Source organism: Heptranchias perlo, chromosome 14 (genome assembly GCF_035084215.1).
Source record: "Heptranchias perlo isolate sHepPer1 chromosome 14, sHepPer1.hap1, whole genome shotgun sequence".
Taxonomy (NCBI): Eukaryota; Metazoa; Chordata; class Chondrichthyes; order Hexanchiformes; family Hexanchidae; genus Heptranchias; species Heptranchias perlo.
This window is the reverse complement of record NC_090338.1, coordinates 17166184-17193265: the sequence shown is the minus strand read 5'-3', so window position 1 is coordinate 17193265 and position 27082 is coordinate 17166184. Positions and strand designations below refer to the sequence as shown.

The 27082-nt window shown below is 40.3% G+C and overlaps 1 protein-coding gene across 2 annotated transcripts in view; it reads left to right on the top strand.

Annotated features, from left to right (window-relative positions):
* rbm27 (RNA binding motif protein 27) overlaps window positions 1–27082 on the top strand; it is a 124252-nt gene that overhangs the window by 22978 nt on the left and 74192 nt on the right. For both annotated transcript variants that reach the window (XM_067996070.1, XM_067996071.1), the window contains exons 2-8: window positions 2752–2870; window positions 9361–9497; window positions 11498–11592; window positions 13594–13796; window positions 20952–21218; window positions 22062–22316; window positions 26927–27058. In XM_067996070.1, coding sequence (XP_067852171.1) covers window positions 2752–2870; window positions 9361–9497; window positions 11498–11592; window positions 13594–13796; window positions 20952–21218; window positions 22062–22316; window positions 26927–27058 — 1208 coding nt within the window. The remainder of the gene's footprint in view (window positions 1–2751; window positions 2871–9360; window positions 9498–11497; window positions 11593–13593; window positions 13797–20951; window positions 21219–22061; window positions 22317–26926; window positions 27059–27082) is intronic.

Here is a 27082-nt window from a genome sequence, read left to right as displayed (position 1 = left end):
GAATCATTCTAGTAAATCTCATCTGCACCCTATTTAAGGCCTTCACATCCTTCCTAAAGTGCAGTGCCCAGAACTAGACACAATACTCCAGTTGTGGCTGAACCAGTGCTTTATAAAGGTTCATCATAAACTCCTTGCTTTTGTACTCGATGCCTCTATATATAAAGCCGAGGATCCCGTATGCTTTCTCAACCGCTTTCTCAACCTGCCCTGCCACCTTCAACGATTTGTGCACATATACCCCCAGATCTCTCTGTTCCTGCACCCCTTTTAGAATTGTACACTTTAGTTTTTATTGCCTCTCTTCGTTCTTCCTACTGTAATGTATCACTTCACACTTTTCTGCGTTGAATTTTATCTGCCACATGTCCGCCCATTCCACCAGCGTGTCTGTGTCCTCTTGAAGTCTATCACTATCCTCCTCACTGTTCACTACCCTTCCAAGTTTTGTTTCATCTGCAAGTTTTAAAATTGTGCCCTGTGCACCCAAGTCTAAGTCATTAATATGTATCAAAAAAAGCAACGGTCCTAGTACCCACCCCTGGGGAACACCACTATATACCTACCTCCAGTACAAAAAACAACCATTCACCATACTCTTTGTTTCCTATTACTTAGCCAATTTTGTATCCATGCTGCCCCTTTACTTCATGGGCTTCAACTTTGATGGTAAGCCTATTATGCGGCACTTTATCGAACGCCTTTTGGAAGTTCATATAAACCACATCAACTGCATTGCCCTCATCGACCCTCTCTGTTACCTCATCAAAAAACTCAGGTTAGTTAAACACAATTTGCCTTTAACAAATCCGTGCTGCCTTTCCTTAGTTAATCCACACTTATCCAAGTAACTGTTAATTTTGTCCCGGATTATTGTTTCTAAAAGTTTTCCCACTACCAAGGTTAAACTGACTGGCCTGTAGTTGCTGAGTTTATCCTTACACCTCTTTTTGAACAAGGGTGTAACATTTGCAACTCTCCAGTCCTCTGGCACCACCCCCCGTATCTAAGGATGATTGGAAGATTATGGCCAGTGCCTCCGCAATTTCCACCCTTACTTGCCTCAGTAACCTAGAATGCATCCCATCTGGACTGGGTGACTTATCTACTTTAAGTACAGCTAGCCTTTCTATTACCTCCTCTTTATCAATTTTTAGCCCATCCAGTATCTCAACTACCTTTTTACTTACTGTGACTTTGGCAGCATCTTCTTCCTTGGTAAAGATGGATGCAAAGTACTCATTTAGTACCTCTGCCTCCATGCGTAGATCTCCTTTATGGTCCCTAATTGGTCCCACCCCTCCTCTTACTACCCATTTACTGTTTACATGCCAAAAGAAGACTTTTGGATTCCCTTATATGTTGGCCACCAGTCTATTGTCATACTCTCTCTTTGCTCCTCTTATTTCCTTTTTCGCTTCCCCTCTGAACTTTCTATATTCAGCCTGGTTCTCACTTGTATTATCAACCTGGCATTTGTCATAGGCCCCTTTTTTCTGCTTCATCTTACTCTCTATCTCTTTTGTCATCCAGGGAGCTCTGGTTTTAGTTACCCTACCTTTCTCCCTCATTGGAATATATCTAGACTGTACCCGAACCATCTCCTCTTTAAAGGTCGCCCATTGTTCTATTACAGTTATGCCTGCCGATCTTTGATTCCAATTTACCCGGGCCAGATCCGTCCTCATCCCATTGAAATTGGCCTTGTCCTTTTCCATAGTTAATCTAAACATTCTGATACTATGATCACTGTTCCCTAAATGTTCCCCCACTGACACTTGTTCCACTTGGCCCACCTCATTTCCCAAAACCAGATCCAGCAATGCTTCCTTCTTCGTTGGGCCGGAAACTTACTGGTCAAGAAAGTTCTCCTGAATACACTTCAAAAATTCCTCCCCCTCTTTGCCCTCTTTTAGACCCACTATGATTTGATCAGTGGGTTTACATTATGTTACTAGTAAATGAAGGCTGAAATTGGGTTTGGCCTACGCTTGATAATTCAAAGTTGTTTTTTGCACTTAAAAAAAAATGGAATTATTCAATAATTTTAATTAAGCAATGTCGGAAATTATTGCTTTAAAAATTTGAATTGTCCAATAACTTGAATCAAACAGCTTTGAATTAAGAGTAGGCTGTAGATACACTGCTTGTTTTTAAGGTTATTTGAAGCACTTCTAAATTTTATGCATATAGACTTTGGCTTTGATTAAGTCTGATTAAAACTTCCTGCTAGTTCTGTAACTGGTAGCCAAACATTGGACTAAAGTGTAACTTGAAACCTCTTGTAAGAAATTTTTTTGCTTGCATCCCTAAAAGCCTCAGATAAAGCATAATATAAATGTCTATGATCCACCAGGTGACAAGTTCCTGATCCAAATCTTGCACTGGAGTGGCAGCATTAATCTAATCTAGGTGCTCCCTTGGAAAGGGGGGGGAGGGTGCGCAACTTGGAGCGAGTCGACCCAGGTTTTTGTGCATTTTCTTGTAGGAATTTAGAAAAGAGCATTAATTGAGACCTGGGAGCAGGACACGTCTGTCATCTTGGCCAGAGTGCAACGTCTGGGGGTCGAGATCGAAAAGATAATTTAGAGCAACGGGCCAATTTACTTTAATTTTGCAGTACATTGTGTTACAGGTAAATAAAGACTGAAATTGGATTTGGTCTCTTTTACAAAAAGAACCCCACAAAATCACATGTGTCGGACTGTCAGTTCAATGTTTGATTTAAAAAAAAATGTCTTTATTTTTCAGCTGCGATGCTGACCCATCAGCTTTAGCAAAATATGTGGTGGCTTTAGTTAAGAAAGACAAGCCAGAAAAAGAACTGAAGGCTTTGTGCGTTGATCAACTGGACGTATTTCTGCAAAAAGGTAATGTTTATGCTTTTGTTGTACATCCCAATAATTTTCCCTTGCATTCTTTTGAAGATGTTGATTCATGCTGGGCTTATAGTTTCACAGGTACCAGCGCCTTCAGTTACCTGACCCAAGTGATATGTATGATGAATATCAGGAAAGAGCATGGGAATGGGACTAATTGGATAGCTCTTTCAAAGAAACGGTACTGGCAAGATGGGCTGAATGGCCTCCTGTGCTGTACCTACAATGATAAGAGTAGGCAGTAAGTGTCACTAAACGATTTAATCTTGCTGGGGTGGGGGGGCGGCGGTGGAAACCATCATATCTGAGTTGGATTTCTTCTCGCCTGATGTTGAAACAAATAGTTTCCAGTAGGTAGCTAAGCTGTGAGAACCCTGACTGATTTTCCACCTCTCCTTCCTAAGCCCAGGGCTACTGAGGTCAATTGTAGTGCCCCTACTGCTGACCTGGCTGAAATCAGCTCAATTATCTCACACTAGGGTTTGAACATGGGACCTTCCTGATCTGTGCAGCTCAGTTCCACAATGGGCAGTACATTTATCAACTGAATCAATAGAGAAGCTGTTTATTTTTTTCTGAGAGTCTCAGTCTAACCCGACTAGAATGTTCAGTGCAAACAAATATATTCAGGTCATAATTTATCAGACTCTGATCATTGGCTGGGTTAAAATGCTATTATTTTTCCAGCGATATCGATGCTTTTAAAGACCAGGATTATGCCAACCAATTATTTTTGTAGTTGAATGGTCTATAATTACTAAAATGATTACCTGTATATTTTGCTGCTTTAAAGCATTAATATTCCTCCTTACGTAACTGCATGCTCAGCATCTTGCACAGTAACTGACTATTGTGCTAAATGTGTAGCATTTTTAAAAATAAAATCTAGTCAGCCAGCACTTGTTGGTCACGAAGCTACAATCTGAAGACCTGTTTTATTATTGGAAAAAAATAGCTGAATAATGAGTATTGTGTGCTGCAAGTTGACCTAAAAGCAAGGTAGTTATTGTAGGAGGTCAGCTTTTAATTTCTGCCAGTTTGACAAAATGTAATGGCTTGATTATTTTGCATAACCCTATTTGAATGACGTATTGGAGAGGTGAATAGATGCTGACTACAACCTAAGTAAAGATAATGATTCTGTTCTTAGCAAAATCAAATTTGTCATCCAAAAATAACCTTTTTTGTTTTGCTCTCTGCCACTGTCAGGTACAGAGCCAAACCTAATTGGCTCTTATGGAGTGGCCTGTCTTGTTTGTTGTCCCTGTTGACCTTAGATTACTGGACATGTGAGACTTGAGTGTGCACTGTTTTAGATTTTTTTTTAAATTTAAAAGAAAGAAATGTATTTAAAAACAACTTCCATTTTAAACAGTATGACAGTTTATTTAATTTAATTGAATAACTGAAGCATGCTGCTTCTTTAAGGATGAGTGCTTTTTTTGTTACTGGACAGTGTATGCATAGATGGCACTAGAACTTTCCCTTGTTCACAAATGCAGCAGAGCGGATGGACATGAGTCCTACAAGTACAGAAAGTACATCACTCCTTGCCTGGAGATAGCACAGCAGTTCTACAGCTTAATTTGCTGAAAGACTGTTTGCTGGTCCCTAACCTTATCTTATATGTGAGCTGAGAATTTGCATTTGTTATGGATGAAATATACTTTATTTAGGGGTCAGCCGTGGCTCAGTGGTTGCATTCCCGCCTCTGAATCAGTAGGTTGAGAGTTCAAGCCCCACTCCAGAGACTTCAGCACAAAATCTAGGCTGACACTCCAGTGCAGTACTGAGGGAGAGCTGCACTATCAGATCAGACGTTAAACCAAGGTCCTGTCTGCCCCCTCAGATGGATGTTAAAGATCCCATAGCACTATTCGAAGAAGAGCAAGGGAGTTCTCCTTGGTATCCTGGTCATTATTTATCCCTCAACCAATATCACTGAAACAGATTATCTGGTCATTACCTCATTGCTATTTGTGGGACCTTGTTGAGCACAAATTGGCTGCCTTGTTTCCTACATCATAACAGTGACTACATTTGGCTGCAAAGCACTTTAGGACATCCTGAGGTTGTGAAAGGTGCTCTATAAATTCAAGTTTCTTTCCTAATCTGTCATTGTTTGAACAAATTAAATCCTGTTTTGCTTGTGTAAACTTGCTGAATGATGTACTCCAGATCAGTCCTGGAATAAAATAAGCCTATCTTTGGGAGCAGTATCAGGAGCACTTCAGAAGTGTATGATTTAAACAGTCACTGGATTCAATGCTTCAACTACTGAATATAATAAACCTCCCCTCAAAAGCGCATGTGCATACGTGTTCAGACAGTGCCTAGCAGAAAAGACAATCTTGTTATGCTGGCCCACTGAGAATCACCAGTGTTAAGTTGAACATCTTCCACTCAATCCAGCAAAATGGATTTAACTACTTAGCCTAGGCACCAATACTCAATATAAAATGCTATTTGATATTGAAGTCTGTTGTCAAATATAGAAGGTGCAAATTCTTTGTATTTTCTTAACATTGATCATCTGAGCTGTGAAGCGTGAGAGGCTCATAAGACTGTTGTAAATGCCTAATGCAGATCTTTGGCTTTCTGCAAAGATGGAAACCTTTGCAATTTGTATTGTTTCATCACCTATGTCAGGGTGATATTATTTACTACACAACTGTGTTTCAGTATTTGTTTTATTGTACAGCAGCCCTAACTGTCTAAGGAGGAGTCAGCCTGAACCAGTTATGTAAACAGCATACTAGACATTGTGCCCTTTTGAACTCCAGCAATAATATTATTATGCATGTGTGTCAGGCTGTCTGGCAATTTAATACTTCTGGCATATGATTGAGTGTGGACAGCTCTCATTAAAACCGGGAGATGGCATTCAGTTCAAATATTCCTGATGGGCACTTAGAATCATAGATCTTACAGCACAGAAGGCCACGCGGCCCACCATGCCTGTGCTGGCTCTTTGAAAGACCTATCTAATTGGTCCCCATCGCCATCTCTTTCCCCATAGCCCTGGAATTTTTTCCTTTTTAAGTATCGATCCAATTCCCCATTGAAAGTAACTATTAAATATGCTTCCACTACCATTTCAGGCAATGCATTCCAGATCATTTTAACTCATTGCATACAAACTATTCTCTTCATCTCCTCTCTGGTTCTTTTGCCAGTTACGTTAAATCTGCGTCCTCTGGTTACCAACCCACCTGCCAGCGGAAACAGTTTCTCCTTATTTACTCTATCGAAACTCCTCATAATTTTGAATACCTCTATTAAATCTCCTCATAACTTTCTCTGCTCTAAGGAGAAAAATCCCAACTTCTCTAGTCTCTCCTCTTAACTGAAGTCCCTCAAACCTCGTATCATTCTGGTAAATCACCTCTGCACATTCTCCAAGCCCTTAAGATCCTTCCTAATGTGTGCTGCCCAGAAATGAACACAATACTCCGGTGATTGTAGCTGAGGGCTTACCAGCGATTTATAAAGGTTTAGCATAACTTTCTTGGTTTTGTACTCTATGCCTTTAAAGCCAAGGATCCCATATGCTATATTAACAGCTTTATCATCTTGTCCTGCCATCTTCAAAGATTTGTGTAAGTGAAACCCCAGACCTTTCTGTTCCTGCACCCCCTTTAAAATTGTACCATTTTTGTTGCCTCTCCTCATTCTTCCTCCTAAAATGCATCACTTCACATTTCTCTGCATTAAATTTAATCTGCCATATACTTCATGCAATATCTGTGAGGATGCAGTAGTATTAAGGAGGTATGAACCAGAATATGTGTACACTTCACCTCCTCATCCCCATCCAATCTTTGGCAAGTACTAGTCGTTTTGCTTTTCTTACTTAAGTTTCCTTATTCATTCATCTGATGAACTGAGTGGCCCAGATTTTCCTGCAATAACGAGATCGGTGACTTGTACTGTAAATTTAGCCATCCAGTATGCCGATCAATAAGTTCCTCTGTATTTTCCAGAATTTGTAATTAGGATATGCCACAGCGAGGATGCCGTTGAAACAAAGCGCAGTGGCCATTTTTTCCTGGCACTGTCTATGAATACATCAACTGGGTGGCAATTTTAGGTTTAAAATGGTCTTTTAATGTAAATCTGTAGTATGACACTCAACCGAAGTGCTACTCCCACCAGGCTGATCTCTTCTCGAAGGAATTGGTCGGCCAGCTTCCATGAAAAGCACATAATAAATTTGAATATAGAGAATCCACGGGTGTGCGGAGCCTGTTCTCCAGCCTTCGACGTCCAAGTTTATTTATTAGAACAATTTTTTAAAAACGATCTATTAGCTATAAAACATGCTGCTGCCAAGGCGCCAGCACCATTATTTTTAAGTCGAAGTGGCAGTGGCGTGAAAAATAGTAAGAATTCAACAAAATCACGATCACTATTGTTTTCACTGGGGGATGGAGCTCTGAAAATGAGCTTCCAACTGTTATCAACGTGGGGTAACGGCGGATCAAGTCGTAGGAAATATGGAACGTCATAAGTGATGGTGTAAGTCACTCACTCCATAATTTCCTCTTTTGCGTCATTCAAAGGTCCCAGCACATGTCTTCAGGAATATCTGGGCCAGTGTTTGGGAAGCAAGTTTGACCTGGAAAGGTATTCATTATTTTGGTAACGAGCCTACAAAGGGAATTTGTCAGTATGTAGTAACATTTTCCACATTAATGGAAACTAATTTCAAAATATTTCACCAGTAGTCCAAGCCATTTGAAGCATTGTAATACTCTTGCTTTCGCATTGTAAATATCTCAAGTGAAAGTTAGTGTAAGTAATTGAGCATATTTTCTACCAGTCTTGAGGCCTTCTGATTCTTTGATACTATTCTTCCTTGTCAATGTGTAGCAAGGGACCATTGGTACTTGGGGGAATTGACCAAACAGCAACAACAAAAACTTGCATTTATATAGCACCTTTAACATAGGAAAATGTCCCAAGGTGCTCAGCGTTATCAAACAATATTTGACACCAAGCCATGCAAGGAGATATTAAGTCAGATGACCAAAAGCTTGGTCAAAGAGGTAGGTTTTAAGGATAGTCTTAAAAGTAGGAGAGCTAGAGAGGCAGAGACATTTAGGGAGGGAATTCCAGAGCTTAGGGCCTAGGCAGCTGAAAGGACTGCTGCCAGTGGTGGAGCGATTAAAATTGGGAGAATACATTGTTTGATGCAGGTATAGGTACCTGGGATTCTGCTGCCCAGGGTCCAAGCTGTGACTCATAACTAACCTAAAGTGAACCATTAGCATTGTCTAATATTCTCCCGCATCGTGATGAGTCTGATGAAAGTTAGCATAGTAATTAAGGTTTCAAGCTGGATAGTTACTAGGGATGAGTCTTCCTCTAGATTCTTGCTTTCTCTGTTCTCTTTATTTGTTGTCCTCCCAAAAATGTATCTTGTTGAGGTAAATGGGTACTTAGAATTAAGAATTGTTCAAAAATGATTTTCTGAATTTAAAAAAAACATTTTTTGTTGAGTGTAATTTGTGGCTCATTTTTTCATGAAGGATTATAACTGGGTGTCACCATTGACCAAAAACTTAACTGGACCAGCCATATAAATACTGTGGCTACAAGAGCAGGCCAGAGGCTGGGTATTCTGTGGCGAGTGACTCACCTCCTGACTCCCCAAAGCCTTTCCACCATCTACAAGGCACAAGTCAGGAGTGTGATGGAATACACCATCCAGGACAAAGCAGCCCGCTTGATTGGCACCCCATCCACCACCCTAAACATTCACTCCCTTCACTACCGGCGCACCGTGGCTGCAGTGTGTACCATCCACAGGATGCACTGCAGCAACTCGCCAAGGCTTCTTCGACAGCACCTCCCAAACCCGCAACCTCTACCACCTAGGACAAGAGCAGCTGGTACATGGGAACAACACCACCTGCACGTTCCCCTCCAAGTCACACACCATCCCGACTTGGAAATATATCGCCGATCCTTCATCGTCGCTGGGTCAAAATCCTGGAACTCCCTTCCTAACAGCACTGTGGGAGAACCTTCACCACACTGATTGCAGCGGTTCAAGAAGGCGGCTCACCGCCACCTTCTCGAGGGCAATTAGGGATGGGCAATAAATGCCGGCCTCGCCAGCGAAGCCCACATCCCATGAATGAATTTTTTAAAAACTAAACCGTCCTTTCATGATAACCTGTAAAAGATAGACTACATGCAGGGAAGTTTTGTTTTATAAAAGCCTAACATTTTCCCTTCAATTCCTTGTGACAGTAGAGTTGGCTGAAACAGTTTGCACACATGACTGTGTTTTGAGAGTTGTGGTTAATGGTGATTTGTAAGAGAGTCTTTGTACGTATAAATAACCAAGTCCTGTATGAAAACGTTGCGTATGTTTGTGTGTGGGGTACACTTTACATTTTTGTAAAATTCTTTTTTAACATTTTGAGTTCTATTAGCAGTATTTCTCATCATTAGTTTGTAATTATTTTGACAGAAACTGTTGGTTTTGTGGACAAACTTTTTGATGCTTTGAGCACAAAGAACTACGTGCCACGACCAGAACAGCTTGTCCAGGAGACATTGAAGCAGGACATGCAGCCTACATGGCAAGAGAGGGAGGACAAGAAAGAAGTGAGTAACAATATGTCTGCTTCTGTGAGTAAGTTGTTGTAAGGTATGGCTTGCCAAGTAAATATGGTACTGAACTAGCAACTCAGAGATCATGAATTAAATAAATCTGGTCATTTGTGGGTTGCCACATGAAAGCTGCTAGATTGTCATAAAAATTCACTGGTTCACTGATGTCCTTTTAGAAGAGGGACCTGCCATCCCTACCTAGTCTAGTCTGCACGTGACTCCAATCCCGCATTACATGGTTAACTCTTAATTCCCTCGGGGTAACTCGGGATATGCAATAAATACTGCCAGTGTTGCCCATATTGCGAGAACAAATTTTAAAAACAGAAAGAATTCATTTTACGATGGACAGGAGCTAATTGAATACCAAGAGAAATTTGGATGTACTGTCAGTTCTCCTTCAGTATAAATAAGATTGTCCCACAAATGTCTTTAACTGCTACTAAAAGAAAGAAAGTACTTACATTTATATAGCGCCTTTCATGTCCTCAGGACGTCCCAAGGCGCTTTACAGCCAGTGAAATGCTTTTGAAGTATAGTCACTTGTAACGTTGGGAAATGCGGCAGCCAATTTGCACATGGCAAGATCCCACAAATAGCAATGTGATAATTGACCAGATAATTTTTTTTTAGTTATGTTGGTTGAGGGATAAATATTGGCCAGGACACTGGGGAGAACTTCATTGCTTTTCTTCCAAATAGTGCCATGGGATCTTTTACCCCCCCCCCCCCCCCCCCCCCACCACCTCTCCACCAAGAGGGCAGACAGGGTTTAATACCGTGGGCCCTCTGTGGGAGCTCCTGAGAATGTGAAAGATGCTATATAAATGCAAGTTAGTTGTTTCTTAGGGTTTAAGGTTTAGGGGTTGAGGTTAGCGTGTTTGGGTCAGAAGTTGGGATTTAGGGGTTGAGGTTAGGGTGTTGGGGTTTAGGGGTTGGGGTTTAAGGGTTGTGGTTACGGTGTTGGGGTTTATTGGGTGTACAGTTAGTTCACCTTCAGTATAAGCAAGATTGTCCCACAAATGTCTTTAATTGCTACTAATTGATCCCAGTCCTGCATAATGCAGTCCAAGACTGCTGTCATGTGACTGTGATTGAATGAGGGGTGACACAGTTACAATAGAGGCAATGTGTTCTTTGATGATCAGGGTGCAAGATGGGAGATGGGGAATCTTTCTTATAAACACACAGTCTGGATTCAGGAAAGAGGTAGCAGAGAAATTAATTCTGGTCAGAATCAAGTGGAATTCAAACATTCTTTTGGGAAGCATTTGTTCTGCAATGCAGTTGTCACCTCCAATTGTATCTTAAGGTTTTGAAAATTTGTAAAAGTTTTTGTTGTGAAAAAAAAATTATGCACTTGTTTAGCTTTAATCTTGTGGTTGCCATTTGCTGGCTATCTCTGATTATTACATAAAATTTAAGACTAGGTACCTGTATCATACTTGCATATAAACCACAAATATGTGTATGGATCAATGGATGTATAGTGTTTCTTTGGCAAATAATGTACAGAACTTTTTTCATATGTTTAGCATTTTTCTGACTTTCTGATTGGTGTTTCATTGATAGTGTTCTTGACCAATTTGGTGGGCGATGTGACAGAAGTTCAAGGAATGGGGTGGGTGCAGTGGATATCCCAAAAATCTCTAATTCTAGCAACTAACAGATTTCAGGTAGCGATATATTAAACTTACAAGAAGAAGCTACAGACTCAAATGTCTATAAATTCAGTCAGATTTTACAATAAAATTACTGCTGGGTTGTAGTGGCATGTTTGAGATGTCTAAGAGGCCAATTACTAGAGAAGATTAGAAGTAGTACTCGCAGGTGTTAGCTGCTGAGATGTACTCATTCCCTTTTTAAAATTTTAACCATGAGCGGTCATGAGAGATGCACCAGTTACATTGAGTTTTCTGCTAATATTTTCCTGAATTTGTAACCACGATAAGCATTTCTTTTTCTTTTTTTTTTATTGCTTATTGCTATTTCAGATTCCCTTGTATGATGAAGATCAAGACGGTAGAAAAAATTTATTAAAGAAAAGTCATAGTCCTTTTAAACCGGTTTTGGGACCTGTTGATACAAGGTATGTGCTTTAACCCAAATTATTATCTGGAAATCTGTGCTCAGACTTGAGTTTGCTTTCAGTCCATGTACAATTAATTGATTGTGTCAAATATGACTGATGTGATCACCAGTCGGGTACTTAATCTGATTTTGGATTAAGAGGGAACGTGGAAACAAGTGAAAACAATTTTTGTTGTTGTTTTGGAGGATGCAGTAGATTGAAGATAAATGCCGCTTTCTACTTATTTTCCCATAAACCCAGATGAGAGGTATTGGTGAGGCCACAGAAGTATTGCTTGCGAATTCTATTGCTTTGTTGTTCTTCATGAATTCTGAATGTGAATTAGATTTAATATATCACACCACAATGTACTTACTCAGCATGATAAATAAGTAATGGTAATCATATCATATCATTTCAGTTTCAGTGCTTTTTTGATTTTTGTAATGTTGCAATATAAAATGGATTAAGACATTAAGGAGATGAAATTCCTCTTGTAATGAAAAATGGGAGAATGCTTGTTTTTTCTCCATAATTAATGAATCCGCTAATGAAATTGCATGCTCACCATTTGCACGTTTTGAAAGCTGTACATTTCAGCTTTCTTTATTAGGTTGTAATTATGGAGAAAATGGGCAGTTTTCATTGAGAACTTTTGGGTCCAAAGTAATTCTTCTCTGATAGCGTCAGTAAAATTTTGCAGGCAGGTTTCAAGATTAATATTGCCGAGCAATATACTGAATGCTAATGCATCTTGTAATGATGGGTTGAATGCACAGTGACCCAACTGCTTTTAACTGAAGAAAATGTTTTGTCAGTGAACAGCAAAACCTACCTTGTTGTTTTCAAACAAATTCTTTCTGAAAATGTCCTTTCTGTTTATAAAGATATTTGCAGATCTGTACAATTTGATTGCTTTTGAATGATTTCCACAACCACCTTTATCAGCACTTTACGTGGGGGACTTATATTGCTTCTGTTTTTTTTATTCGTTCATGGGATGTGGGCGTCGCTGGCAAGGCCAGCATTTATTGCCCATCCCTAATGGCCCTTGAGAAGGTGGTGGTGAGCCGCTTTCTTGAACAACTGCAGTCTGTGTGGTGAAGGTTCTCCCACAGTGCTGTGAGGAAGGGAGTTCCAGGATTTTGACCCAGCGACGATGAAGGAACGGTGATATATTTCCAAGTCGGGATGATGTGTAACTTGGAGGGGAACGTGCAGGTGGTGTTCCCATGTGTCTGCTGCCCTTGTCCTTCTAAGTGGTAGAGGTCGTGGGTTTGGGAGGTGCTGTTGAAGAAGTCTTGGCGAGTTGCTGCAGTGCATCCCATGGATGGTACACACTGCAGCCACAGTGCGCCGATAGTGAAGGGAGTGAATGTTTAGGGTGGTGGATGGGGTGCCAATCAAGCGGGCTGCTTTGTCCTGGATGGTGTCGAGCTTCTTGAATGTTGTTGGAGCTGCACTCATCCAGGAAGTGGAGAGTATTCCATCATACTCCTGACTTGTGTCTTGTAGATGGTGGAAAGGCTTTGGGGAGTCAGGAGGTGAGTCACTTGCCAAAGAATACCTAGCCTCTGACCTGCTCTTGTAACCACAGTATTTACATGGCTGGTCCAGTTATGTTTCTGGTCAATGGTAACCCGCAGGATGTTGATGGTGGGGAATTCGGCGATGGTAATGCCGTTGAATGTCATGGGGAGGTGGTCATTGCCTGGCACTTTTCTGGTGCGAATGTTACTTGCCACTTATCAGCCCACGCCTGGATGTTGTCCAGGTCTTGCTGCATGCGGGCACGGACTGCATTGTTTATAGTTCATATTGCTAGAAATTCACACGAGATGATCCCTGAACTCTGGAACACTTCAACTTGGCAGAAGAGAAAAACAAAATCTAATTGGACAGTTTCAAATTTTAGCTATTCAATTAGAACTGAAGTTTGATTGGGCTTTTTAAACATGTTAACCTGAAAGACTATAACTTTATTACAAACAGGTAAAATGCCTTCTTTTAATTTGCCAGAATTCGTGACGACAAAAAACGTGAAGAACGGCGACGCAGAGACTTTGAGAGATATCCTCACCCCAGAGATCTTTATCGAGAACGGTATGACCGCCATAGGGGCAGAAGCTATAGCCATAGTCCAGCAAAGAGCACAAGTCGAAGTCGCAGCCGCAGTCGAGACCGGACTCGAGATCTTGGGCGCAGCAACAGCACAAGTAGGGGTAAGCTAATATGCTTGTGAAACTTGTAGGTTTTAAGTTTTTGACTTCAGATCTCTACAACTGTTCGTTCTTTTGCACTTCTATTTTTGGATGGTGCAATGATGAGTAATCTTTTTACTGTCAGCATTGATTTATAATCATTCAATGGAAGGTGGATTTCTCTGTTATGGCTTGATTATTGCTAGGTTTTCCTCCACACTGAGCACATTTCAGTGCTGGACAAAGCTTCATCTATATATCAACAACAGCTTGCATTTATTTAGCCCCTTTTATGTAGGAAAGCATCCCAAGGCACTTCACAGGAGCGAAATCAGACCAAAAATTGCCACCTAGCCAAAGAAGGAGATATTAGGATGGGTGACTAAAAGCTTGGTTAAAGAGATAGGTTTTAAGCCGTATATGCCTCAAGCTTTGGAATTCCCTTTGCCTCGCCACCTCTCTCTTTCAGAATAGTGCCACTATTTAAAAATGGACATGGGAGTCTTCTGTCATACCTGAAAAATTCTAGAATTGATCATCAAGGACAAGCTGATGGAACATTTCGGGTGCTATATACTAATTGGTAAAAGTCAGCATGGAGTTACAAAAGGAAAGACATGCCAGACCAATTGAATAGAATTTTTTGTTAAAATAACTAAGGGTGGATGACTACGATGTAGATGTAGTTTACTTAAACTTTACTAAAATTTTTGATGGGCTTTCTCATGAAAATCTAGTTGAAAAAATGATCAGGCATCAGCTTGCTGAGATGGTTCGAGTTGTGCCTGAGCAATTGGAAATAGAGGGTCTGTATAAATAGCAAGTATTCTGGATGGAGGGGTGTATCGAATAGGGTCTGCAGAGCTCTGTTGGAACCAATATTCTTCAACATTTTTAAAAACAATCTGTAAAGGTGTGTCGGTAGCTTCATCTCCAAGTTTGCAAATAATACAACAACTTGCATTTATATAGCACCTTTAACGTAGACGTACATCTCAAGGCGCTTCACAGGAGCGTTATCAAACAACATTTGACACCAAACCATATAAGGAGATATTAGGACAGGTGACCAATAGCTTGGTCAAAGAGGTAGGTTTTAAGGAGTGTCTTAAAGGAGGAGAGAGAGGTAAAGAGGTTTAGGGAGAGAATTCCAGAGCTCAGAGCCTCGGCTGCCAATGGTGGAGCGATGAAAATTGGGGATGTGCAAGAGGCTAGAATTGGAGGAGCGCAAAGTTCTCGGAGGGTTGTAGGGCTAGAGGAGGTTACAGAGCTAGGGAGGGGCGAGGCCATGGAGAGATTTGAAAACAAGGATGAGAACACCAAAATAATAGGGTGGTTAATAAGGTGAGAGATGGTGACAAGTTACAGGACTACTTAAACTGTTGTAGGAGGTGAGCAGGCAATTAGCAAATGCAGTTTAATGTGGATAATTGCAAGATCATGCACACAGGGATGCAAAATAAGCCGAGGGATTATAGCATTAATAAAAAAACACTGACTAAGACAATTCAGGAAAGGGATCCATCAAGACGTCAAGCCAATGTATGGCTGCTGCCAAAAGAAACATACGGGATGTCAGGGTGTATAAAAAGGAATACTATTGATCGAAGGACCTTATCCTGGCACTGTTGATCAGCCTGCATCTGGATGTAATGTAGTTGTGGAACACTCAATTCACAAAGAAGGTAACTGAGCTGGAAAGGGTGCAGAGAAGAGCTCCTACAGCAATTAGGGGACTAGAGAATAAAGTAGGAGAATTGATTGAGAACTGAAACTATTGTTGGGAGAAAAAACTCCAGAGATTATAGGCCCATTCTACTTAATCTCTCCTCATAGGACAACCCTCTCATCCCAGGAATCAATCCAGTGAATCTTCGTTGCACCGCCTCCAAGGCAAGTATATCCTTCCTTAGATATAGAGACCAAAACTGTACACAGTACCCCCAGATGTGGCCTCACCAAAGCCCTGTACAATTGTAGCAAGATCTCCTTACTCTTGTACTCCAACCCCCTTGCAATAAAGACGAACATGCCATTTACCTTCCTAATTGCTTGCTGTACCTGCATGATAACTTTCTGTGTTTCTTGTATGAGGACACCCAAATCTCTCTGAACACCCACATTTAATAGTTTCTCACCATTTAAAAAATATTCTGTTTTTTTTATTCTCCCTACCAAAGTGAATAACCTCACATTTCTTCACATTTTACTCCATCTGCCATCTTGTCCACTCACTTACCCTGTCTATATCCCTTTTCCGACTCTTTGTGTCCTCCTCACAGCTTATTTTCCCACTTAGCTTTGTATCGTCTGCAAACTTGGATACGTTGCACTCGGTTCCTTCATCTAAGTCATTAATATAGATTGCAAATAGCTGAGGCCCAAGCACTAATCCTTGTGGCACACGACGAGTGACAGCCTGCCAACCTGAAAATTACCTGTCTATCCCTACTCTCTGTTTTCTCTCTGTTAACCAATCCTCTATCCATGCTAATATATTACCCCCAACCCCATGAGCCCTTATGTTGCGTAACAACTTTTTGTGTGGCACGTTGTCGAATGTCTTTTGAAAATCCAAATATACTGCATCCACTGGTTCCTCTTTATCTGCCTTGCTAGTTACATTCTCAAAAAGCACTTCGGGAAATTGTGTTTAACAAATTTATTTTCATAAAACCATGTTGACTGCCTAATAATGTTACGATTTTCTAAGTGCCCTGTTACCACTTTCTTTATAATGGATTCCAGCATTTTCCCGACGACTAATGACAGGCTAACTGGCCAGTAGTTCCCTGTTTTCTCTCTCCCTCCTTTCTTGAATAACGGTACTACATTTGCTAACTTCCAATCTGCTGGGACCGTTCTAGAATCTAGGGAACTTTGGAAGATCACAACCAATGCTTCCACTATATCTACAGCCACCTCTTTTAGAACCCTGGGATGTAGGCCATCAGGTCCAGGGGATTTGTTGGCTTTTAGCCCCATTAATTTTTCTAGTACTTTTTCTTTATTAATATTAATTACTTTAAGTTCCTCACTCTCATTAGCCCCTTGGTTCCCCACTATTTCTGGTATGCTTTTTGTGCCTTCTACCGTGAAGACAGATACAAAATATTTGTTTACTGTCTCTGCTATTTCTTTATTCCCCATTATAATTTCTCCTGCCTAGGCCTCTAAGGGACCCACATTTACTTTTGCTACTCTCTTCCTTTTTACATACATGTAGAAGCTCTTACAATCTGTTTTTATATTTCTTGCTAGTTTGCTCTCATTCTATTTTCTCCCTTATCAATTTTTTGGTCATCCTTTGCTGGTTTCCAAAACCCTCACAATCCTCAAGCTTACCATTCTTGGCAACATTGTAAGCCACCTCTTTTAATTCAATACTATCCTTAACTTCTTTGGTTAGCCACGGATGGATCACTTTTCCCGTGGAGTTTTTATTTCTCAATGGAATGTATATTGGTTGAGAATTTTAAAATATTTCTTTAAATGTTTGTCATTGCTTATCTACTGTCATACCTTTAAATCTAATAATCTAATTTCCTAATCTACTGTAGCCAACTCACCCCTCATACCTATGTAATTTGGCCCAGCTGGCCTATGCCAGCATTTCTGCTCCACACGACCTCATCCCTCCCTACTTCATCTAACCCTATCAGGATAACCTTCTGTTCTTTTCTCCCACATGTGTCTAACTTCCCCTTAAATGCATCTATGCTACTTACCTCAACTACTCCTTTCGGCAGCACATTCTACATTCTTACCACTCTTTGGGTAAAGAAGTTTCTCCTGAATTCCCTATTGGATTTATTAGCGACTATTTTATATTGACAACCTCTAGTATTAGACTCCCCCACAAATGGAAACATTATCTTAAAGACCTCTATCAGGTCACCCCTCAGCCTTCTCTTTTCTACAGAATAGAGCCCCAGCCTGTTCAGCCTTTCCTGATAAGTATATCCTCTCAATTCTGGTATCATCCTTGTGAATCTATTTTGTATCCTTTCCATAATATGGAGATCAGAACTGTACACAATATTCCAAGTGTGGTCTAACCAAGGATCTGTACAAGTTTAACATAATTCTTTGTTTTTTCAAGTCTATCCCTCTAGAAATGAACCCTAGTACCTGATTTGCCCTTTTTGTGGCCTTATTAACCTGTGTCGCTACTTTTAATGATTTGTGTATCTGTACCCCTAGATCCCTTTGCTCCTCTATCCTGTTTAGACTCTTATTATCCAAGCAATATGTGTCCTCCTTATTCTTTGTACCAAAATGCAACACCTCACACTTATCTATATTGAAATTCATTTGCCAATTACATGCCCGTTCTGCAAGTTTATTAATGTTCTCTTGCATTTTGACATATTCTTCCTTTGTATTAACTACACCCCCCAATTTTGGTGTGGTCTGCAAATTTTGAAATTGTACTTCTGATTCCCGAATCCAAATCGTTAATGTAAATTGTGAACACTAGTGGCCCTAGCACCGATCCCTGTGGAACACCGCTTCCCACCTTTTTCCAGTCTGAGTAGCTACCCTTAACCCCTACTCTCTTTCTGTTTTGTAACTAACTTGCTATCCATTCTGCTACCTGTCCTTTGACTCCACATGCTCTGATCTTAGTCATGAATCTACAACCTTATAGAAGGCCTTTTGAAAATCCAAATATATTACATCTATACTGCATTACCCTTGTCTACACTTTTTGTTACTTCTTCAAAGATTTCAATGAGGTTAGTCAAGCATGACTAACAGGAAAACCGTAAATTAATAATTGGGGAAGGGTAGGAGAATGGGACTAAGCAGATAATTATTTCAGGAACCTGGTGCAGGCACAGTGGGCTAAATAAATTCTTTTGTGCTGTACAGTTCTGTGATACTAATTAACAGTTCAAATACAAACTATCTTTAATAACATTTTAAATTTGCAAGAACTTTTTACAAAAGGAAAAGTTCATGCACTGGGTTTCTCACTGATGTACTAGTGGTTTATATTCTTAACGTGGCATTTACAGATACATTAACTATTATGCATATTTATACAGTAATTTAACATCCTTCAAGTCTAAGGGAGACTTGGGTTGGAGGCAATCCTACACCCTCTGGGGTTGTGTCTCTTTTTCTGTATTAGTGGTGTTTTTCTTTAATTTGTTCTCAGATGTGGGTGACACTGCTAAGGCTACATTTATTGTCCATCCCTAGTTACCCCGAGAAGGTTAGGGGTGATAGGTTCTCTTCTCTATAGGACATTAGTGAACCAGTTGGGTTTTTATGACTGTCGTCAGCTTTCATCTTAACTTCAATCTCAAAAGTTGCTATAGTGCAATTTGAAGTCATGATCCCTGGATTGCTAGTTCAGTACCATAACCAATATGCTACGGTACTTGAGTTAAATCTGTTCTCATTGGCATTAACCTGTTGCTCTCTCTGCAGAGGTATACTATGGGGTTTGTGAGAGGGGACTGATTGCATAGGCCTCGAGAAAGGAAATTCAGACTGCTTGATATTTTCCCAGTTCTAGATGGAGTCCATATATCATGTGCTTTGGCTTTTTCAAATGCTTATTTTAGGTCTCAATATGATGCTTGTGTGTGAAGGATTTGGGCACCTGGAGTACAGGGACTAATCCTTTTGCCTGTAGGCGTGTACAGGTTTTCTTTTTGCCCACTATTCAACCTGTACACCTGCTTGACTGCCTATGAATGAAGAACAGGTTAAAAAAGATACAGTTCAACCAATAAATATAGCTTTTCAAAAAGAAACAAATTCTTTAAAATACATTTTACTTACTCAAGAATATTGTGTGGTACAGAGCTGTTCGCGCTAAACACGAAGGACGATGAAGGAGTTGGATATTTATTCTCTACCACACCTGTCGTTGTTTTCCACCTTAGAATTCGTGCTGATAATTGATTCCGTGGGGTATTTGAGATTAGAAATAGTTCCAGACTTTTCTATTCCTGGGCACTTAATTTGACTTGCTCATATCTCCACACCTTAAACTGGGTAACGAAGAATTCTTGTAGATCGGGCTATGTACTGGAAAGAACCAATTAAGCCTTGATCTTAACAGATGCATCTGCAAAATTTCCACTGCCACATTCTTAAATCAATAGACTGATGGGCTGTGACTTGGAATGCTACTGAAGAAAGCTATATCACAATGTTTGAGGTGATTCTTTTAAACTTAATTTTTAGAGATTCAGAGCAATGCATTGCAAGGTAATAGCATAGTCCCTCTGGACTCCAGATCATGTCCCTAGCTGTCGGTTGCTTGAATCTGTCAGCCGCACTTGCAATAGCTTCATCGTTTCTCAACAGGGGCACCAGGTGGTATGCCCCATTTGAAAGTGTCTGCCTTTGTGAAGGGATGGAAGAAACCAACAATTGACAAAGATCAGCAAGTACAGCACTATTTACATCAAGAAAGTCCCATTTTCTGCATCTATGAATGTCAGAGGGAACTCCTGGAGCCTTGTTGGAACCAAATTCAGAGGAAAGAAGTAGAAGAAAATGGTTGGAAAAATAAACATTTATCAGTACTTGGTTTCCTCTGGACTTATGAACAACTATTATGAACACAAAAGCATAGCTTACCATGGATTCCAGTGGCTTGGATGAAGTCTTGCTTGAGGTACTGAAGCAAATTTAAATGAGCATTAAAAAGATGGCAGTGTCACTGCTGGCTTATTGTTTTTGATCGAGATTTAACTAAATCCCATTCGTAAGATTAATGTAGTGTTTTAGATAGTTTATTGAATGGTGCAAATTTTAATGAAGGTGGTATCCTTGTAATATGAATCTCGATGAGCTGCTTCCTGTTGGGACACTTGTTATAGAGTTGTTGGCAGTATATTGCAAGATAAGAAGCTGGCCTATTCCGCAAATGCTGCATTCCGCATGAGTGCATGATTGAACAGCAAATTTGACCGTATAAAGTAATGGACTGTTTTCTACCTTTTTGTAGGACTGCAAACATAATATTAGGGGAGGAGTTTGATACTTGTGATTTTATAAAGACTAAATTCAAATAGTGTAGCCATTGTCAGGGTATAATTTGACAACCTTGCATAATCATCTTAGTTTTTATTTTTATTTTGAAAAGTCTTCAATTTGTGAGTCATTAATATTTTGTTTAAGTAACACATTATGGTTTTATAAAATTAACAGAGCAACATAAAGACAGATCAAAGTTTGAATTGGAAAGAAACGAGGGCTCGGAGAACATGTATGTTCCTAGTTGCACATCATCAAGCAGTTCAACTGAACAGTATTTCTCTGGAGGACACCCTGCTCCTAGTGCAGTAACTGTGGTAGCTCCTGCCCACCACCCTGACAACACTACTGAGAGCTGGTCTAATTTCTATAACAACCACACAGGCACAAACTCCTTTGGTAGAAATACAGCCCCAAAGCGCCGGTGCAGAGACTATGATGGTAAGAAAAGTGCACAGCTTTCATTTTTTCTTTTGAAATGTATTTTTGAGTCAGAATTTAATTCCTGTTATTCCATTTTGAAGTTTGATGGTGAATGTTGTATAGATGGCTTGCACTGAAACTCTCTGCTATATAGCAGACTCAAGTTTAATGGCCATAAAGTAAGGGCCAGGCAGATGAAATTGTGTTATACAACCAATTGGAATTTGGCTATAAATTGAAGCCGATAAGGACCAAAATCAAACATCTTACTGTATATTAGACTGAATTTCACTGCTGTTCAAGTGGGATTTAATGGGTTACGCCGAGTCATGACTTGTTTATCAGACTTGCTTCAATTGAGAACTGAAAAACATTGTTGTACCATGTCAAAAATAATATACGATTACAGGGCTGAACATCATATCTGTAGGACCAGTATCTGGCAGAAGTCACTGGTCTGTAAGAGATATAGAAACCTAAATAATTATTTTTATGCACTGTTGGAAACAGTTAGTCAACCATTAGCTGTTAAGGCACCCTGTATGTATGCGCACTGTGCAATGAATGCATGATATCACAATGATGTGGAGATGCCGGTGATGGACTGGGGTTGACAAATGTAAGGAATCTTACAACACCAGGTTATAGTCCAACAGTTTTATTTGAAAATCACAAGCTTTCGGAGGCTTTCTCCTTCGTCAGGTGAAGAATTGAACTGATGCAGGATAAATTCTTTCTTCTTTTTTTTCCCCACACTTCCCATAGAATCACTTTTGTGCCTTAAATTAAAATCTGGATGATGAGAGTGAGAACATGTAACTTGCAGAAAATTTTATACTGAAATGAATGTCTTGTTTTCAGAGAAAGGGTTCTGCATGCGTGGTGACCTCTGCCTCTTTGATCACGGCAATGACCCACTAATAGTGGAAGATGTGACTCTTCCTGGAATGATTCCTTTTCCGCCGCCACCGCCAGGCTTACCCCCACCAGGCCATCAATTACCTCCACCAGGGCACCACTTACCTCCGCCCTTACCAGGACTCCCTCCAAACCTGAGGTTACCCCCAATACCACCACCTGGGCAGCCTCCACCTCCTGGCATCCATCCTGTATCTGGTAAGGACAACATTCCCTTTCTCTTTATAAAACACAGTTGAGTTAAACATTTGCTTGTATTTAATGAACTTGGGAAAGTTCTGTATATATTTTTGGCTGTTCTTGAATAAAAACGGGTGATGAGCAGTCTTTTGTACTTGTGGAAACTATTCAGTTTCACTGCTGTGAAATAGCATTGCATTTCAGTCATGAAATAATCATTGAGCAGTTTAGGAAAACGTAATTAAGAAACATGCCCATCTGCCCCTCTTCCTTATAACGTACAGTATTAGCATATTGTGTTGGAGACATATTTGCGTTTTGAAAGTTGGAAAGGACTCGCACCATCTGGTCATTACAGAAGAAACTGTTTGCAAAGGAATCAATCGGAAAACCAGGCTGACATTGGGAATTAAGCACTGTGATGTTCTGAATCTTCATTGGACCCTACCTGTTGGTGCTCTGCTACAGATTTAAATCTTCATGGATAAGCAGGCTTTAGTCTATGGAAGAGATCTCTGTGATGCTTTTTTAATGTGCTTGGTCGATTTAAGGACCCTTGTGTAATGCAGTCTTCAGTCATTATTACCAAAGTACTAAAATAGATATTTAATGATGTGAGAACTGGGATTATTATTTTGAAAAGTGCAGTATGTACAAGCACTGAGAATGCTTTTGGAAAGAGTTGATGGCTGACTTAACATTCCACAGTGACTAGCAATGTTGTTGCATAAACCTAAAAAAAAAACAAACCAGGAAAAAAGAATGACATATAAGTGGATGCATGGGACCGTCTCAGCCAAAGAGAGAACATCTCAAAGCTGTTTTGTGAGTTGCTGTGTTTTATTATGTAGCTCACCAGCTCCCAATAGAACTATGAGTACCTTTTTATAAATTAAGTTTGAAAAATTTGTGAACTGCTGCCAATTGCTGCAGTAATTTGGGATTTGCAGCTAATGTGAAACATCACTGATGCCTTTGAATGCTAACAGCAGTACCTTACTGTTGCAGTCCCAAGAGGAAAATTTTTGCTGGAGAATCGGCCAGTCTTAACTTGCAGCTTTGAATCTTACAGCTGTCGTCTCCTGGTTTTACGCTAAGGATTGTCCAAATTCTTGTTTTGCATTGACTATGTTAAATTACCAGTCTGACATGTATACAGAGCTTTACTTTCCTGCTGAAAACTATAAAAGTTTACCATCAGACATTTATACCATCTGAATTCCTGCTTACAGAATAGACTAACCGATGGCCAATGCCATGTTACACAAGAGCCGAAGCTCCAGACTAATTCCCAGTACATTTTCTTCTTTTGCTGGCTATTTCTGTCTCAGTAGGGAGAGAGTATGCTTCAGAATCAGTCAGCTCTAACTTGCACCTTCAGGCAACGGTTTTATCTCAACTGAGGAATTTTGGTTGTGTATGTTTCTACACTTTGGAGCATTTCATTATTTGTGTTCTTGAAGCAGTTTCATGCTTTTTAAGTTTATAGTATCCTGATGCATGCCTGTTCTTGCCTTTATTTTTGGATATCCTGAAGCCTTTTCAGCAACCTGAAGATTGTCAGAAATGACTCTGTTGCCGTCCACGAATATACAGTGTCAAAGATTCTGAAGTTTGTCTTAATAATTACATAAACAGCCAATCACGCAAAAGTGAAAATGCTCGAAAAGGATCCTTGAAGATAGAATGGCTTTATTTGAAGAACCTCCAATGACAGCAGCACAAAAGCTTCTGTGATGGGTCAATGGATAAATGCAGTGCTTTGTAGATATTGAGCCATTCAAATCAAAAAAAGTCCTAAGTTTGATCTCCAGTCTGTGCTGCGTTAGCTGATCTTGGCCATGTGATAGCGCCGGTGCTAATATTGACCTCAATGTCTTTGGGCTATGGAGGGAAATATTGTTCACGGATCCTTCATTTGTTCAGCTGTGGCTCAGTGCTAGCACTCTCTCCTCTGAGTCGGAAGGTTGTGGGTTCAAGTCCCACTCCAGAGACTTAAGCACGTTATAGAATCATAGAATGGTTACAGCACAGAAGGAGGCCAATTGGCCCATCGAGCCATGCCGGCTCTTTGTAAAAGCAATCCAGTTAGTTCCATTCCCCTGCTCTTTACCCGTAGCCCATGCAAATTTTTCCCTTCAAGCATTTATCCAATTCCTTTTTGAAAGCCACGATTGAATCTGCTTCCACCACCCTTTCAGGCAGCGTATTCCAGATCATAATTATTCGCTGCGTGAAAAAGTTTATCCTCATGTCGCCTTTGGTTCTTTTGCCAATCACCTTAAATCTGCGTTCTCTGGTTCTTGACCCTTCGCCAATGGGAACAGTTTCTCTTTATTTACTTTACCTAAACCCTTCATGATTTTGAACACTTCTATCAAATCTCCACTCAACCTTCTCTGCTCTAAGAAGAACAAACCCAACTTCTCCAGTCTATCCTCGTAATTGAAGTCCCTCATCCCTGGAACCATTCTAGTAAATCTTTTCCACACCCTCTCTAAGGCGTTAACATCCTTCCTAAAGTGCGGTGCCCAGAATTGGACACAATACTCCAGTTGTGACCGAACTAGTGTTTTATAAAGGTTCATCATAACTTCCTTGCTTTTGTACTCTATGCCTCTAATTATAAAGCCCAGGATCCGGTATGCTTTTTTAAATCGCTTTCTCAATCTGTCCTGCCACCTTCAAAGATTTGTGCACATATACCCCCCCAGGTCTCTCTGTTCCTGTACCCCCTTCAGAATTGTACTATTTAGTTTATATTGCCTCTCCTCATTCTTCCTGCCAAAATGTATCACTTCGCAATTCTCTGCATTAAATTTCAACTGCCATGTGTCCACCCATTCCACCAGCCTGTCTACATTCTCTTGAAGTCTATTACTATCCTCCTCACTGTTTACTACACTTCCAAGTTTTATGTCATCTGCAAATTTTGAAATTGTGCCCTGTACACCCAAGTCCAAGTCACACATATATATCATTAATATATATTATCTAGACTGACACTTCATTGCAGTACTGAGGGAATGCTGCACTGTCTGAGGTGTCGTCTTACCAATGAGACGTTAAACTGAGGCCTCGTTTGCCATCTCAGGTGGACATAAAAGATCCCATGGCACCATTTCGAAGCGGAACAGGGGAGTTCTTCCCGGTATCCAGGCCAACATTTATTCCTCAGCCAGCACCTAAAACAGATTTCATTGCTGTTTGTGGCAGCTTGCTGCGTGCAAATTAACTGCCACGTTTCCTACATTACAACTGTGACTGCACTTCAAAAGCAGTTAATTGGCTGTAAAGCACTTTGGAACGTGCTGAGGTTGTGAAAGGCGCTATGTAAATGCAAGTCTGTCTTTCTTTATTGGTTGTTATCCAGTGATCTCCACTTAAGTGCAAGTGAAGATCGGATGCGATGTCTCCTTCTCTTCACCCCCATCCTCCTCCACCCCCCAGTTGTATAGGCTCAAATATATGAAGATGGTCACTTAGGCAAGGTACAGGAAAGCCACCGATGCCAGTGAGACTGTACCCCACCATAAGTCACTGCCTTTGAGAGAGGAGAGGTAAAAGTGGACGCAAGATAAAATAGCAGAAACCTTCGAAGTCAGAAGGATTCATTTAGCATAGTAGCCCATTGTACTCCATTACAAGACAGACAGACCCATTACAATAACACCAGTTACACAAGCTTTGTGTTTGTGTCCGTGTAGAAAACACAGGGCCTTTGTAAGACCACGCACTCTTTCTCAATCTCTGCTTAAAATCTCAGTGGTGAATTCATTCTGGTCACTCAGAGAAGCTTCTGCTTCTTACAGCTGTGTAACAGAGTGGAAGTAATTTATTCTGTGGTGACAGGACAATTAATTTACAGAAATAAATTGTTATTCTCTGAATCTTGACTTCAAACACTTGCTCAGTTGCAGTTTCAAACCTATGTCCATCAGAGTTTATTTGGTATTAATTATATCCTACCATTTCCTATGGGCTGCTTTTGCCAAAAGAGTCTGCGATTAGTCTGCTGCCAAAGTTGTTATGCAGAATGAGAAGCTCACACAGTGATTCTGAGACTACATTGGGATAAGCCCTTAAATGGACTTAAGTGTGCAATCTTCCCTCATTTTCATTAGGTCGATCCTAATATGTTTCGGGGATAAACAACATTCAGAGAACAAATTCTTTTAACGTGGGGCCATTAATTATGGAGAAAAGAAATGCTCCTGTTTATCATTTTTTTAAAAAGTGCCCAATGACACCATTCCTAAGAGAGATTATTTTACTTCTAATAGTAATACAAATGCCCGTTGAATTATATTTGCTGTGTCATGTTATTGGTCTATAATGTACATTCTTCCTTCAGTTGACATGTTCCATTCTTTGCCTAGTTTATTTGGCCTCTCTGCTCTTGTAACTGCTCTGAGAGTAACAGTTGTAGCATCCTCACTGTAATGTGTAGATGGTTGTGAATGGGACAATGTGGTCATTTTGAAAGGAAGCTGGTAATCGAAAGTTCACCACGGTGGACGATCACTGAATAAATGGGTGTATCTTTTTGCACTGCATTGTACTTTGCCATACTAATGATTTAATGCCCACAAAAAAGACTGAATATGTGTTCTGTGTTGTCCTTATAGGACCACATCCGATCCCAAAGAGCAATATAGATGGCATTGAAGTCTCTGGGACTAGTACAGTACCTACATTGCCACCTCCAGGATTAAGGCCCCCACCTTTACCTCAATATCCACCGTATGTGACTTCAGAATGTAAGTAGTCATCCTTTTTTCTTA